This window comes from Papio anubis, chromosome 18 (assembly GCF_008728515.1).
Source record: "Papio anubis isolate 15944 chromosome 18, Panubis1.0, whole genome shotgun sequence".
Classification (NCBI taxonomy): domain Eukaryota; kingdom Metazoa; phylum Chordata; class Mammalia; order Primates; family Cercopithecidae; genus Papio; species Papio anubis.
The window spans coordinates 70845166-70861610 of record NC_044993.1 but is presented as its reverse complement, the minus strand read 5'-3'; the positions used below and the strand labels follow the sequence as shown (position 1 = coordinate 70861610).

The following is a 16445-nucleotide window of genomic DNA, read 5'->3' as shown; positions in this document are numbered from 1 at the left end:
GGGTACACAGGCAGGTCCCCTGCACATGGTAACAGCTTGCCGGCTCTGGAAACACAGTTTGGGATCCCAGTCCTAGAGCACTGGCCAGAATTTCAAGTAAGCGAGTAACATTGTGGGCAGCCAGTTTTGTTGGCTTTGCTGGCTTTACAGGGTACTTACTGTTGGCTTGAAATATAACGTTGGTAAAGACAGTTTTTTTGTGGACTTTCTCTGTTGTGGAGGATTTGTTTTTAAATTATGACTCAGGACTGAACTGTATCATAGAATGTCCTTCTTTCAGAATGCTTTGTGCCAAAACAAGAAACTTCAGAATTACATGTTAATAACAACAAACAAAACAAAAAAGACCAGTAGGCAGAAGGCAAGAAACAAAACTATTCTTTGTAGATGGTGTCATTTTACCAAAAGTTGTAACAGAACTAAACCAAGAAACTATTGAAAATTAACAACAAATTTACAACATTCAGTAAGGTGACTAGTTACACAAATATATAATAAAAAATAACTTTCCCATGTAAAAGCAATAATCAACTATAAAAATATAATGGAAAAAACTACAATAACAAAATCGTGTAAAACGTGAAGAAAATTAGAAAAATTTTCACAGGAATATAATACTCCAATAAATACAAAGGCATGTTTCTGGATGGGAAACATACACTATAATTTTTCCCAAATTATTTACAGGATTTCTTTCTTCCAATCAAAACACCAATGTATAACTTCCAGAAACCTAAAGCAAGCAAAACTGATCAAGAATCTGTAAATCGCACCACCGGATTGGTCCCGTAAAGGCACCGCTGGCCTTGCTTCTAGGCAGAGGACAGGAAGGTCTGGATATCAAGAGGCTGAAGACAAAGAATACCCACTACAGTGAAGACACCTGGAAACCTGTCTCTTGAGGGGCAATGTGAGCTAACCACCATAGACGTAATTTCTAAATATACAACACTTTGCCTTGTGAGGTAGTGAACACCCCATTGCCAAAGGTCTGATGACGGCATAGGGGGGACCTAAGCATGTGGTAAGGTTATTGATGAGACATGGATCCAAGCCAACTTTTTCCTGCCTCCAGGTCAACCCCTCCTCTCTGGGTCTTGGGGTTTCCTTCCTAGCACATGAGATCTGGGCTCAACAGAGGGACAAGATTCTGAAAAGCTTTTCTAGTGGTGGGGCTGGATGGCCCTGCCTGAGTAATCCAAACTTCTTTTAGCAAGGGAGAAGCATGAGACGCCTGTTGGAGAGATCAATAGCTGAACAAAATACAGTAAGAACAGTAGACACTTAAATTATGTTGTGAAAAGGAATCTGGAAAAGTCAATTTTATCACAAATTGCAAATATTATTGAAATTGATTGCAAATTTAGATCACATACAAATGAGAGTCTGACATTCAATTGTTGTTTTCCTATATTCCAAAGTAAACAATTCCTTTCAACACTCAAGACTTAAAACAGGTGTTCTTAGAGGGTTATATGAATTGCTATCAGAAGCTGTTGGCTCAACAAGCCAGTAGTTTGGTTCTTTCACGAGAACACAGTTCCAGATAAGCATCTTTGCACTATTTCTCAAGTATGAATCCCCATGTGGGGGAAAAATGGATATACTTCCAACAGACACAAGTCACTCTTTACCTTGCAAGTAAGCAGACTCCAGATTCATCTTCAAAGTCTTGGGAAAGGGATCTGTGACCAGTACATTATCATATGACTTCAAAAAGGAAAGGTCTTTAGTCCAGAAAGCCTAGATGCTGAGGTATAGCCCTTGAAATGTTTTCTTCCCTGTGAATTTTCTAGCAATTTGAGGTTTTAGCCAAGATGGGCATTTATCCAATTTTGGCAATAATGAGATTTTTACATATTTATATCTTTTTGGGCAGCCTGGGAATTCAGAACTACTTATGAAAGCTCTCAGGTTGAGGCAGCACCATCAGACCCCTTTCCTGGTATTACTTCTGCTTTCGAGTCTTACAGGCTGAGTGGGTTTTCTCATGCCGGGTACAGTTTGACAGCCGACCAAATCTTCTCCCACATTTTTTGCAACCATATGGTCTCTCAGCCTCATGACTCTGCAGATGAAGCACAAATTCCTCATTCTTTGGGAAGGTTTTCCCACATTCTGGACACTTAAATATCTTCTCCCTTATATGGATTCCTTCATGACGACTCCGATGAGAATTCTGACGAAAGTTTTTTCCACACTGAGAACAGGAATAAGGTTTCTCTCCTGTATGAATTCGCTCATGTTTATTGAGGTTTGTTTTATGATTGAAGCTTTTCCCACAGTGACTACAGTCATAGGGTTTTTCTCCAGTGTGAGTCCTCTGATGGGAAATAAGGTAAGAACTTTCATTAAACTGTTTCCCACACAGTGGACAAGTGTACCATCTCCTTGTCTTCCGATTTCGAGTAAGTGCAATAATACTGATGTCTACGTATTTTGAGAGTTCCTCTAGAGGAGCATCATTCTCAAGGGTAACTAACAGATTTCTCATTTTCCTTTTTTGTGGAATGGATGTATTTAGTCTTTCCTTTTCCTGGTTATCTGGAGGCTGCTGGGAGACCAAGGAAGAATCCATTTTATCATCATCTGAAGACTTTTTTCTGTAATCTTCATTTTCTACAAGTTCCCTCTCAGGATCTTCACCTTCAGGATTACTGCCATTGACTGTTCAAACAAAGAGAATTTAACAACTTCTGAGAGATATGACATCAGGCAGGAAAAAACAAGTCATGTTTCTTAAGCCAGAGCCACCTTTAAAGTCAGTCTGAGGAGTGGCGGATACTGCCATCGCACTCCTTTTCCACACTTATTGAGGGTGGGATACATAACTCATAAATCTTTCCATCTACCACAATGCAAGCACACTTTAAAGAAATAAAAATGAGTGGGATTTCACAGAAAGAATTCGTATGTTTGTTCTCTTCATAGGTGTTACTCGACAAGTTCATATTCACCTTATACTCTGCAGAGCACTCAGCTAAAGACTAGGGATGAAGACTACAAATCTATACACGGCACCACTCATCATCTTGAAGGAGTCTGGTAACTGAATAGTAAGATGAACCACTTGTAGGTTTTCACTATATTAAATATTATCACACTATTATAGCACTAAATAATAATATAATGTCTTACAATGAGAAAATGGAAACAATTCCTATAACCCAAATTAAAGAAGGCACAGTATATTCATACAAAACCTTATTATTGGCCAGCTGTGGTGGCTCATGCCTGTAATCCCAGGACTTTGGGAGGCCAAAGTGAGCAGATCACCTGAGGTTGGGAGTTCGAGACAAGCCTGACCAACATGGAGAAACCCCATCTCTACTAAAAATACAAAATTAGCTGGGCATGGTGGCACATGCCTGTAATCCGAGCTACCAGGCAGGTCGAGGCAGGAGAATCACTTGAACCTGGGAGGCAGAGTTTGCAGTAAGCTGAGACCATGCCATATGCACTCCAGCCTGAGCAACAAGAGCGAAACTGTCTCAAAACAAAAAAAAGTTTATTCTTTGGCGATTAAAGAGATTACTACAACTAATGAAGCTTTGGGATTAGAAGTCAGTAGTGTTTCTCTTTGGGTAGGAAAGGAAGTAGTGACTGGGTGCAGGGCACAAAAGGGATTTCTGGGATGCTAAGAAAAGTCCCCATTTTGGGTGGTGATTAGTGTGTACAAAATTTTGTGAAAACTTCAGCTATATATTTATGATTGGTAGGCTTTTTCTATATTTCTATAATACTTCAGAAAAAAGTCAGTGTAAGCAGATTATAAAGATTAGGTAACAACGTGAAAAACAAGCATGCTGTGGACATACTTGTGTGACAAGGGACCCCTCAACTCTGGACTACTCAGAGTCAAGGGTTCAAATTAACCGCCAAGACATGGGGCTGATCCTGAAGCTGGAGTAGGAATCTCTGCTGGATTTCGCAGTTTCACACCAATAGATTTTTTTTTTTAATTTCACTTTTTTGAGTTTTTTTGGGCAGAGATAGGGTCTTGCTATGTTGCCCAGGCTGGTTTTGCACTCGTGTACTCAAGCAATCTTCCCAAAGTGCTGGGGATTACAGGTGTAAGCCACCACACCCAGCCTTAATTATTCTTTTTAATCACTCCCTTAGGATAATGAAATGCCAATTTTTACCACAGCTCTTGACATGAACTACCATTCTGCTTTCAAAAGCAGCTCTACTAATTTCAATGCAACCATCAATACGTGAATATTAACTTTACCTAATCTTGTTAGCATTAAATTTTGAAATAATAGGTATAAAATGGTTTCTCATTGTAGTTTTACTTTGGATTTTGATTATGCAAATAATCTATTGGGTTAAGACTTTCATAAATGTAAATCTTTGTCAATGATTTCTTGTTTAATTTTTAACTGAACTCTTCCTCTTTAACTACATTTGGACTGCTTCCAACCTTGTGTTTTTACAAACAATACCACAGCAAATAATCTTGTTTGTACATCATTTCAAATGTGCTCTGTTGCTGTATCTGTAGGTCAGATTCCCAGAATTGAACTGCTGGAACAAAGGGTAAGATGGGTAGTTACAGATGCATTTACCCCTTAAACAGGGACTGTACCATTTTGTATGCCCACCAGCAATATACCTGTTTCTTAACAACCTCACCATCAATGTGTTTTTATTTCTATAAATATGAAATACAAAAATGTTAATTCACTAGGTTTAATTTGCACTTCTTTTTGCTCCTGTCACGCAGGCTGGAGTGCAGTGGCGCAATCTCGGTTCACTACAACCTCCACTTCCCGGGTTCAAGTGATTCTCCTTCCTCAGCCTCCCAAGTAGCTAGGATTATAGGCATGCCCCACCAAACCCAGCTAATTTTTGTATTTTTAGTAGAGATGGGGTTTTACCATGTTGGCCAGGCTCGTCTCACAACTCCTGACCTCAGGTGATCCACCTCCCTCGGCCTCTCAAAGTGCTAGGATTACAGGCGTGGGCCACCATGCCCAGCCTTGTTTATGTATTTGAATCTGTCAATCTTTTCTTTCAAGGCTTCTGGGCTTTTGAGTCTTAATTACAAAAACCTTCCTATCCCATGGTTATAAAGGAATCACTCATATTTTCTAAATGTGCTTTTTATATTTGTTTTAAACATTTAAAATCTTTGATCCATGTGGACTTTTTCTTGGGATGTAAAGTAAGGTACTAATTTATCAAATGGCTATCAGTTGTCCTAACACCTTTTATCAGAAAGTCCCTCTTTATGGTTAGGCTTTGTGTCCTCACCCAAATCTCATCTTAAATTGTAATCCCCATAATCCCCACATGTCAAGGAGAGACCACTCAGGTGAAGGTAACTGAGTCATGGCAGGGGCTTCCCCCATGCTCTTTTCATGATAGTGAGTTCTCATGAGATCTGATGGTTTTATAAGGGGCTCTTCCCCCTTTACTTGTACTTCTCCCTCCTGCTGCCTTGTGAAAAAGGTGCCTTGCTTCCCCTTGCCTTTGCCATGGTTTTAAGTTTCCAGAGGCCTCCTCAGCCATGCTGAACTGTAAGTCAATTAAACCTGTTTCTTTATAAATTACCAAGTCTCGGACAATTCTTTATAGCAGTGTGAAAATGGACTAATACACCAACTTTATCACACACTAAACTCCCATGTGTATTTGAGGCTATTTTGGGACTTTCTGAGATCACACTGTCTTGTTCCAAGGGAAAAATGCTATTGGTATTGTTGAAAAAAAAAATGACATCAGATTCATAAATGAACAAGAGAAATGACCATTTTACGATATTGTCTTCCTAGCCAAGAACATAGTATTTTTTTGCATTCATTGAAATCTACTCTTCTGTCCTTTAGACTTGTTTTAAAGTTTTCTCATAAATTTGCACATTTCTTGAGTTTTACTCCTAAGTATTTAAACTTTCATGTTTCTGTTCTAATGGGGCCTTCCATTGTATCTTCTAAATGAACTTGTTTATATATGTGAAAGTCAATGATTTCTGTTTATTCACTTTATCTCCCACTACTTTAGTGAATGGTCTCATTTTTTCCCTTTAGAGTAGTTAAGACAAATGTTCTTATTTTTAAGTTTTCAGATTACTCTGTTCTACCTATTAAGGAAGTATCCGTTAATTACTATTTTGTTAAATGTTCTTATAAAGGAGAGGCTTGAATTTTGTCACGTATCTTTTCTTTTTTTTTTTTTTTTGAGACAGAGTCTCACTCTGTTGCCCAGGCTGGAGTGCAGTGGCGCAGTCTTGGCTCACTGCAAGCTCCGCCTCCCGGGTTCACGCCATTCTCCGGCCTCAGCCTCCCCAGCAACTGGGACTACAGGTGCCCACCACGATGCCCGGCTAATTTTTTTGTATTTTTAGTAGAGATGGGGTTTCACTGTGTTAGCCAAGATGGTCTCGATCTCCTGACCTCGTGATCTGCCTGCCTCGGCCTCCCAAAGTGCTGGGATTACAGGCGTGAGCCACTGCGCCTGGTAAGTATCTTTTCATAACTATACAAGTAAACAAAGGATTTTTCTCCTTTATATATAATAAATATTAATAGATTTGTATTATTTCTATTTATTTATTTATTTGAGATGGAGTCTCACTCTGTCCCCCAGGCTGGAATACAATGATGCGATCTTAGCTCACTGTAACCTCTGCCTCCCAGGTTCAAGTGATTCTCCTACCTCAGCCTCTGGAGTAGCTGGGATTACAAGCATGCATCACCACACCCGGCTAACTTTTGTTGTTGTTGTTGTTGTTTTTTTTTTTTTTAGTAGAGATAGGATTTTGCTATCTTGGACAGGCTGGTCTCGAACTCCTGACCTCAGGTATTGCCTGCCTCTGCCTCCCAAAGTGCTGGGATTACAGGCGTGAACCACTGTGCCCAGCATGGGGACTGGATTTCAACATGAGATTTGGAGGGGACAAATATCCAAACTGTATCAGCAACCTTGGGTCAGAGGGGTAAAGACAAATTAAAATTGCGTATTTTTTTCTAGAAAATATTATACAGACCTTCATATTCATGGGTTCTGCATGTGAGGATTCAACCAACCAAGGAGGGAAAATATTTGAGAGAAAAAAAAAAGGATGGTTTTGTCTGTACATACTCAGTTTTTTTGTCATTCCCTAAACAATTTAGTATAACAACTATTTACTATTTATGTAGCATTTACTTTGCATTAGGTATTATAGTTAATCTAGAAATAAAATATATGGTAGGATATGTGTGGAGTATATGCAAATGCTACACCATTTTATTTTTTATTTTTATTAATTTATTTTTTTTTTTGAGACGGAGTCTCGCGCTGTGGCCCAGGCTGGAGTGCAGTGGCGCGATCTCGGCTCACTGCAAGCTCCGCCTCCCGGGTTCACGCCATTCTCCTGCCTCAGCCTCCTGAGTAGCTGGGACTACAGGCGCCCACCACCACGCCCGGCTAATTTTTTGTATTTTTAGTAGAGACGGGGTTTCACTGTGGTCTCGATCTCCTGACCTTGTGATCCGCCCGCCTCGGCCTCCCAAAGTGCTGGGATTACAGGCGTGAGCCACCGCGCCCGGCCTACACCATTTTATATAATAAATTTGAGCATCCATGGATTTTGCTATCTGAGCAAGGGTCCTGGAACCAATCCCCCATGAATACCAAGGACAAGTGTATATCAGAATCTATGGCATAACTGACAGTGATGCTCATGAGACAGTTCATGGCTGTAAAAACATGTTTAATTTAGAAAAATGAGAATAATAAAGCCTCTGATTTAAAACAACAAAGGTATTAATAAACACCAAATAGAAAGTAATGAGTTAAAAACAGAAAAAAACTACTAAGATTTAAACTAAAATAAATCAATTTCCATAGAGAAAATTGAAATTATCGAAAAAGAATAGCCACCTACCCAAGAAAAGCACCAGCCTCAGACAGTTCCACAGAAAATTCTTCTAAACTCTTAAAAATTAAATAATTCAAATGCTAGGAAAATTTCCAGAGTATATAAAAAGAAGGAAACTTCCAAATTCAAACAAGAGTGAAACTCTGTATCAAAAAAAAAAGGGAAATCTGATCCCCAGTGATGGAGGTGGAGCCTAGTCGGAGGTGTTTGCATCATGCGGGTAGATCCCTCATGGAATGGCTTGATGCCATTACTTCCAAGATAGTAAGTGATTTCTTGCTCTTCGTTCACTAAAGATGTGGCTGTTTAAAAGAGGCTGGTACCTTCCTACTCTCTTCCTTACTCTTTTGCCATGTGAAGTCTGCTCTCTTCCACCATGAGTAGCTTCTTGAAGCCCTCACCAGAAGCAGACGTTGACGCCATGCTTCTTGTACAGCCTACAGAAAACCGTGAGCCAAATAAACCTCTTTTCTTTATAAATTACCCAGCCTCAGGTATTCTTTTATAGCAGCACAAAATGGACTAAGACAGTTGCTTAAGAGTTTTAAATTTTCCAGGTGGAAGCAACTTTAATTCACTGATCTTTATTATTAATTTCTAGTTGTACTGCATTGTGACAGATCCTACTTTATTTCTACTCCTTGGAATCTGAGTTTTTCCTTGTTGCCTAGTATTTAGTCAATTTTCTTCAATCTTGAAAAGGTGTATTCTCCTATCACAGCATACAGTAGCTATAGTAAGAATTATCTTACTAAGAATCTATTTAAGTGTTCTACGTTTTTCCTTGTTTTTATGTGGTTCATCTGGCCAACACACACATTCTGTTTCCCTAGGTTATTAAGGACTCTCCTTTGATTCCTGTCACCACAATGTTCAATCGGTTATAGTTTTTCTTTCACAAAAATTGGTTAAATGTTACTGTTTCAATTATCATCACCTATAAACTGATGACTCCCCAATCCCTATATCCTCACATCTGAACTCCAATCCCCAATTTCCAAATATCTGGAGGATAATCTCATTTTATTTCCTATCATGGATTCAATCTCATCCAAAATGAATTCCACCTTCTTTCCTACTCTGCTCCTGGGTCCAAATCTTGCTTCAGTCTTGCGATAGCTCATTATACCTATAAACATTTCACACTGCTTATCGTTTAAGGAATGACTTGTCTTATAAACCAAATTGGAAGGTTATAAAAGGCAGGAATACAGCATCTTTGTAACCTATAAATACAATTCCAGAACCCAATCCTGCCTGAGGAAAAAACAAGTACATTTATGAAATGCTGGTAAATGACTAAGCCTAATCCATCAGCTTCAGGGTATGGGTGGAGGAAGTGGGAAATAGAGGGTGAGGATTGGGTCTTAAGGGCCCCAAAGTGCATAGTCAAAGTGATCCTGGAGGCAATATATCCACTAACCGGCCACCCAAAATATGCTAGCTCTGCCCAAGACTCAGGAAAAACTCAGTGTAATAAATCTGATCTTTTCATACTTTTCTCTAAAATAAACAAGATATCACATAGAGCAACCTGTGGGAAATTAACTAGACTCATTACATACCAATACTTCTGACCATATGGTATAATTACAGCTAAGAGTTTCATAGTGATAATGGATTTTTATCACCCCAGGCAACTCCTAAAACCTATTCTCTGTACAACTTCACCCTCAGAAGCAAACAGCCCTGAAGGCAAAGTAAAAAGTGTCAGGCACTCAGTAAAGACATTTGTGTGGGCCTCTGCCTCTAGGGTTGCAGCATTTCTAGAGAAAAGGTAAAGCATCTCTAAGCAAATTATAGAGGGGCTCTGCCTGATCAGTTCATACACAGCACTGGGGGACACTTGTCAACTATTACCGGGAAACGAGGACAAATAAAGAATGCCCCAGCCGGCACGGTGGCTCACGCCTGTAATCCCAGCACTTTGGGAGGCCGAGGCGGGAGGATCACGAGGTCAGGAGATCGAGACCATCCGGGCTAACACAGTGAAACCCCGTCTCTATTAAAAATACAAAAAAATTAGCCGGGCGTAGTGGTGGGCGCCTGTAGTCCCAGCTACTTGGGAGGCTGAGGCAGGAGAATGGCGTGAACCCGGGAGGCGGAGCTTGCAGTGAGCCAAGATCTCGCCACTGCACTCCAGCCTGGGCGGCAGAGAGAGTCTCCGTCTCAAGAAATAAAAAAAAAAGAATGCCCCATTCACCAACAACGAAATTATGAGAAATGCATCTAGGAGGCAGAACAGCCCTGGGCCATTACTGCAAATTCTGATGTCAGATTCCCTGAGTCCGAATCCCTGTTCCACTGCTTACAACTGTGTGACCTTTAGCAAATGTTTTAACTCCTCTCTGCCTCAGTTCTGTCACCTGTAAGGTGGCAGTAATTTCTATACCACTCAATATTACTCTGAGAAGTACATGAGACAATAAACACATGAAAAGCATTTGGACTAGTGCCTAGCATGTAACAGCATGTAAGTGCTCATTAAGTGTTAAACATTACTTTCATCAATAGTGGAATATATTTTCACTTAGGCTAGTAGTCTTCACATCTATTGAACATCAAAAAGGGGACGGGGATTAGAAGAGCTAGTCATGTGTTCAATGAAAACATTCAAATATACCTGTTGAGAACAGAGTTCAGAAAATGGGTTCAGAACAGTTTCTATGCCCACAGTTTCTGTCTGCAGGTTTTCCCTACCTCTCCCCTCACTGCCCCCAACATATAGGGAAAATGGCCACCCACCCACCCACAGCTGGAGCTGTGGAAAGGCTCTGCCACACAGAATAAAACAAAAATAAAATAGAATGTGTGTGTGTACATAGGCTTACCAGGTGTGAATTGTCCCCCAAAGCTAGAGATGAAGGACGTGCTTGTCCCAAAGTAAACAACCTGAACACACAAAGGCTGTGATTTCTTTTTTTTTTTTTTTTGAGACGGAGTCTCGCTCTGTCACCCAGGCTGGAGTGCAGTGGCACGATCTCGGCTCACTGCAAGCTCTGCTTCCCGGGTTCACGCCATTCTCCTGCCTCAGCCTCCTGAGTAGCTGGGACTATAGGCGCCCACCACCATGCCCAGCTAATTTTTTGTATTTTTAGTAGACACAGGGTTTCATCGTGTTAGCCAGGATGGTCTCGATCTCCTGACCTCGTGATCTGCCTGTCTCGGCCTCCCAAAGTGCCGGGATTACAGGCGAGAGCCACCGCGCCCGGCTGGGCTGTGATTCTTACCCAGTAACATCATCTCCCCGACACTGCTGTCATCTTCCTTCTCTGAGGTGAGAGTAGGATCCAAGCTCACACATTCTTCCTGGCAGTGAAATACATTCAAATCCTCAAAGACCACCAGTTCCTGAAAGAGCAAGAGGCCCCTTTCATCTTAGTAACTGAGGTTCACTGACAGCCCTACTGGTAACAAAACCTGACACACAAAGATCAAGGGAAGGGATGGCAAGAGGGACCTATAAATCCCACAGAGGTGCAGCAAAGACAGGACAGCCAGACTGAGAAGGGCTCAAGGAAAAAGCAGAAGAAAAACACCCAAGAAGGCCAACTCCTAAGAATGTGTTTTTACACACACGTTGGCCAAGCATGGAAGGTGATGGATTCAGGCAGTGAATGGGAAAACCAAACCCACCTCAGGGTTAGCTTTCAAATACAGAGACACTGTCTCTTGTTCCTGTTGGACTCCTTTGGGCAGAAGCTTCACCAAGGGACGAGGATGCACTGGGGAAAGAGGAAAGTGTTGTTAGTGAAAAACTCAGTGATTCTAACACAGAGACTCCCCATACCTTGAGGTCAGGCTGTCCTCATTCCTTTGACAGGTAACTCATGGCCTTTTCTACTCCTGTGAGCCCTTATGGAGGTCAAGCCATAAACTCTAGGGTCTTGAACCCATGGCATCTCCCTTTTATGGAAATAATGACCTCTCTAAACACCTTTCAGAATTTCCCATAGAGTATTACTAAAGGAGAGCTCGGGGCAATGTAAAGTGTGAAGATGCCCAGAAAAAGCAGAAAATTTCTAAAATTCCACATAAACCTAAGTCAATAATTCATCTGATTTATCCCAAAAAGATATTTCCCTCAGAATGTTTGGGTAAAACCGACACTACAGAAAGATGCACACTGTTTATTGTGTGGCTTTACCCACACCCAGCACTTGAGAAGAATTTCCTCTTTCCAACACTAGAATTGACTCCTTTTTCAATATACACCATCCTAATTTGAATTTATAACTAACACAGAAGCCTATCTTAGACTCCAGTACCTCCTCTTCCTCTTCTAGTGAAACAAGCATGTGCTTCTCACCTCTGTTCTGAAGGCTTGAGCTCACATCCTTCATAATAACCAAGGTCTCCTTGACTTTCTGACTGGGCTGGACCAGGCATGGCTTGGGCAAGAAGGTGAGGAAGTGCTCCAGCACTAGCTGGTGGATGGTCTTGGGCCCATTAGTGGCATCTCGAAGTAGGTCTTGGCCCAGCTTGGAGTCTGGTGGAACTCTCAGTATAAAGGACCGCTTTGGCTTTGGGGGCATAGGAACCACTTTTGCAGCCATCATGCCTTGCAACCACACACCACACTCGTTTCGCGGGGCCTCCAGAGCCACCTCTTACTAGAGGAAATCTGCCAGAGAGCCAAGCTGTGGACAGAGAAACCAGGGATTACCCACAAGACCAGGAAAGGCATTACTGCACTCCAATATGTGGCATGGGTAGTGAGGTTACATGAGATCTAAAGAAAACGACAGCTGGGGTTAGGAAATCATAACTGAAACGCAGTATTTGAACAAGATATGCTTAGGAAGATGTTAAAGGAAGATCCTGAGAATAAAAAAGAGACTCTGCAAACCTCAAGTCCAAAGGCAAGGGAGTAATGGCGGGGAGAAGGCCAAGGTCCAGCCTTCTGAGAAATACAAAGTGTGGCCAGGTACCGGTGGCTCACACCTGTAATCCCAGCACTTTGGAAGGCCCTGGTGGGTGGATCGCTTGCGTCCAGGAGTTCAAGACCAGCCTGGGCAACACAGCAAGACCCCGATTCTATAAAAAATAAATAAAAAATTAGCTGGGCGGGGCGACACAAGTCTGTGGGTCCTAGCTACTCGGGAGGTGGGAGGATTGCTTGTGCCCAGGAGGTCGAGGTTGCAGTGAACTGTGATCGCGCCACTGCACTCCAGTCTGAATGACAAAGCGAGACCCTGACTCTAAAAAAGAAAGGAAAAGAGAAAGGAAAGGAGGAAGGGAGTCAGGGAAGGGAAAGAAAATAAAAGGAGAAAGAAAGAAAAGACAGAAAGACGGTGTGTAAAACCCACCAGGAAGAGGTTGAATCAGGTCTGGAGAAAGAGCAATGGGCTAGAAGACAGGAAATCTGGGGTCAATACCGAGGACATCCGCCTAGAAGCAGGTTGGTCACTGAAACTGGCCATACTGTACCCCTCGAACCGAAGCTCCCTCCGGTGCCCTTTGGGCGGGGAGGCGGTTGGTGACTCTCCCGGGGAGCAGACGCAAGGCCGAGGAGGGGTCCACACACCGCCTGCCGACTCCTCTCCGCCGTCAAAGCTCTGCTGAGAGCGGCAGGCGACATCCCACTAAGGCCCGCCGGGCCAGGCTCACTCTGGGGCCTCTTCCGCTGGTCAAGGAACACCTTTACCGTAAAGCTCAGCGTGCGCCCCTGCCTGAGGCGCTCACCAGGCTCCCTACCCGGCCTTTCTCCCTCAGCAACGGACACGCTCCGTTCCCCAGAGGCGGCCTCAGCCTGGTTCCCGCCCTCACGGAGCCCCTCACCTCTCGGGGCCTCTGCAGCCCCTGAGCGTTTGCTGGGGACGGCTCAGAGACTCAGGCTCCGGGAGAGATAGAAAAACTAGGCGCGAGCGGCCGAGCCCTCCCCTCGCCCTTCCGAGTGCCCTCACAGGTCACCGGCGACAATTCGTTCGCGCCCTGACCAGTTGAGGAGAATTGCAGGGACGCGGTGCCTTCTGGGAGGTCGGGCGCTCTGCAGCCGTCACGTCACAACCGGTGCCTTGTTTCCGGTGCAGAAGCCTGGTCTCCCCGTTCAGAGCCGGCAATCTGCGCTTGAGACGGTAACGCTTGAGACGGGCCCGGGGCGCTCTCAGGGCCAGAGGGAGGCCAGGACGGCTGCAGCCTGTCTCTCTGTGGCTCTGCCTGGAAGACGGAAGGCAAGAGGCTGGCTCCAGTCATCCATGACTGGCTGGCACTTCTCCAGCTACGGCCAGTCTAACCCCAGGGCCTCCTGGGAAATGTAGTTCGAATGCAAACAACCAATGGACGACCGTCAGGCGCGGCGGTTGGGGCAAGGCAGACCCCCTCCAACCCCCCCGTCTCCCCCACCCCAAGGCTTGAAGGAAGCGAGCTCTCGGACCGGAAGATCAAGACGCCTCCGCGCGTTTCCGCCTTTTACTGCGGTTTTCCAGTAAAAGGACTGCGGAGGCGGAGAGGGTGTGGCCGGCATGGGACTCCGCCTCTGCTCTGGTGACTCCCATAGGTTAGAGCTGGGGCACCTACGTTGCCACCTCCAATTTTCTAACTTCTACTCTGCTGTCCCCACCGGCCGTCTTGTTTTTAAAGGTATCTTAATTGCCCTTTCTTGTAGTGTCTCTGTTCTCAATTTCACCTTCCTACGGAGGCCGAACAGAATTTTGTCTTTGTGCGTTCTCCAGTGAGGCATTGATCAGGGTTGGGACAACTTGTGGGCAGATGTGGCCTTATTTCTCGATGTAACACCAGCCTCCAGAAAGTTGACAAAAGTAAAAATATAAATGAATACTTCTTAAAGTTCATTACAGCTGACTAATCGTTTAATGATGGCTTAAAATATGTCACAAAGAAACGAGTATGAAAACTGTGTGGCACCAAGACATTCTAGAAAAATAAGGAATATCTGCCTTTTCAGATCAAAATTTATTAAAAAGGCTCCGTTAATCAAAGCAGTATGGTTTGAACTATAAGGCAAAACAGATAACCGAGATGTCTTGAAGTAAAATATAAACCTGTGTGATTGTATTTTTTAAGAACTTTTTCTTGACTCTGTTAACAAACAAGAAATAGACTGGAAGATAGTTGTAAAGATTAGCTACACAAAGGATTAGACATTCCCAAGACGAAATGAACTCCTGCCAACTGACAAAATGCAAAGGCAATGAGGAGCTCTTCCCGAGAGGGGGAAACCTAATTGGTCATTAACATTTGAAAAGATGCTTAACCACACTACTAGTCAAGATTATCACTTTTAAAGGGACCAACATTTTTCACCTATCAAACAACGAAGGTGGAGAAAAAGGCACTCCTTTTACTGGTAGTATAGTGTGTGAAGTCATCTTGTAATATATATTAAAATTAAAAGTACACATATGTACTCTTTGACCTTCACAATCTCATCTGTGAATCTGATGTCTACAGATTTCTTGTAGAATTCTTTATAGTGACAAAAACTAGAAATGACATGCATGTTCATACGTAAGGAAATGAGTAAATTGGTGCATTCATACTCTGGAAATTACCCAGCTATGAAAAAGAATGGATTGGAACTATAGGTACACCTGGAGGGATGGCCATAAAATATTACATGAAAAAGTTTCAGAGCTACATATATCATCCATAATTATATTTTTGGAACAAACAAAACACCTATGTATGTGTTGAGGGATACACATTAGATTATTAAAATGGTTACTCATGGGATGGCCAGGCGCAGTGGCTCATGCCTGTAATCCCAGCACTTTGGGAGGCCAGAGGTGGGCTGATCACTGGAGGTTAGGCATTCGAGACCAACCTGGTCAACATGGGGAAACCCCATCTGTACTAAAAATACAAAAATTAGCCAGGCATGGTGGCGGGAACCTATAATCTCATCTACTTGGGAGGAGGGTGAGACACAAGAACTGCTTGAACCCAGGAGGTGGAGGTAGAGGTTACAGTGAGCCAAGATTGTACCACTGCATTCCAGCCTGAGTGACAGGCGCACCAGCCTGGGCGACAGAGTAGTAAGACTCTGTCTCAAATTAATAAATAAAATAAAAATAGCCGGGCGCGGTGGCTCAAGCCTGTAATCCCAGCACTTTGGGTGGCTGAGACGGGCGGATCACGAGGTCAGGAGATCGAGACCATCCTGGCTGACACGGTGAAACCCCGTCTCTACTAAAAAATACGAAAACTTAGCCGGGCGAGGTGGCGGGCGCCTGTAGTCCCAGCTACTCGGGAGGCTGAGGCAGGAGAATGTCGTAAACCCTGGAGGTGGAGCTTGCAGTGAGCTGAGATCCGGCCACTGCACTCCAGGCTGGGCGACAGAGCGAGACTCCGTCTCAAAAATAAATAAATAAATAAATAAATAAAATAAAAATAAAATAGTTACTCATAGGGAGGGAGTGGAAATGGAGAAAAGGGGGAGATTACACTTTTTTTTTAAATTCTGTCACTTCATTTAATGAGCACATGTCAATTTGGTAACCAAAAATAATAAAACCTTAAAAAAAAAAAATAGAAAAATAGGCTGGGCGTGGTGGCTCATCCCAGCACTTATGGAGGCTGAGGTGGGCAGATCATCTGAGGTCAGGAGTTCCAG

The 16445-nt window shown here is 43.1% G+C and overlaps 1 protein-coding gene and 1 long non-coding RNA gene across 7 annotated transcripts; one reads left to right on the top strand and one right to left on the bottom strand.

The window, feature by feature from the left end:
* Nucleotides 1-361: 361 nt before the first annotated feature.
* On the bottom strand, nt 362-14126 carry ZNF200 (zinc finger protein 200). Of its 6 annotated transcripts, none has more exons than XM_003916438.5 (5): nt 13777-14126; nt 12180-12510; nt 11507-11595; nt 11101-11221; nt 362-2667 (listed from the first exon to the last, which is right to left on the bottom strand). In XM_003916438.5, the coding sequence occupies exons 2-5, from the start codon at nt 12427-12429 to the stop codon at nt 1949-1951; spliced, it is 1179 nt and encodes a 392-aa protein (XP_003916487.2). In that variant the 5' UTR covers nt 12430-12510; nt 13777-14126; the 3' UTR covers nt 362-1948. The 6 variants fall into 6 exon arrangements, with proteins under 6 accessions (XP_003916487.2, XP_003916486.2, XP_003916485.2 ...); XM_003916437.5 differs by having other exon boundaries at nt 13301-13929; XM_003916436.5 differs by having other exon boundaries at nt 13652-13929.
* LOC110741986 lies at nt 14120-14664 on the top strand. The gene is made up of 2 exons (XR_002519113.2): nt 14120-14369; nt 14478-14664. It is a non-coding gene; the product is annotated as an uncharacterized LOC110741986 (long non-coding RNA).
* The last annotated feature ends 1781 nt before the right edge of the window (nt 14665-16445 follow it).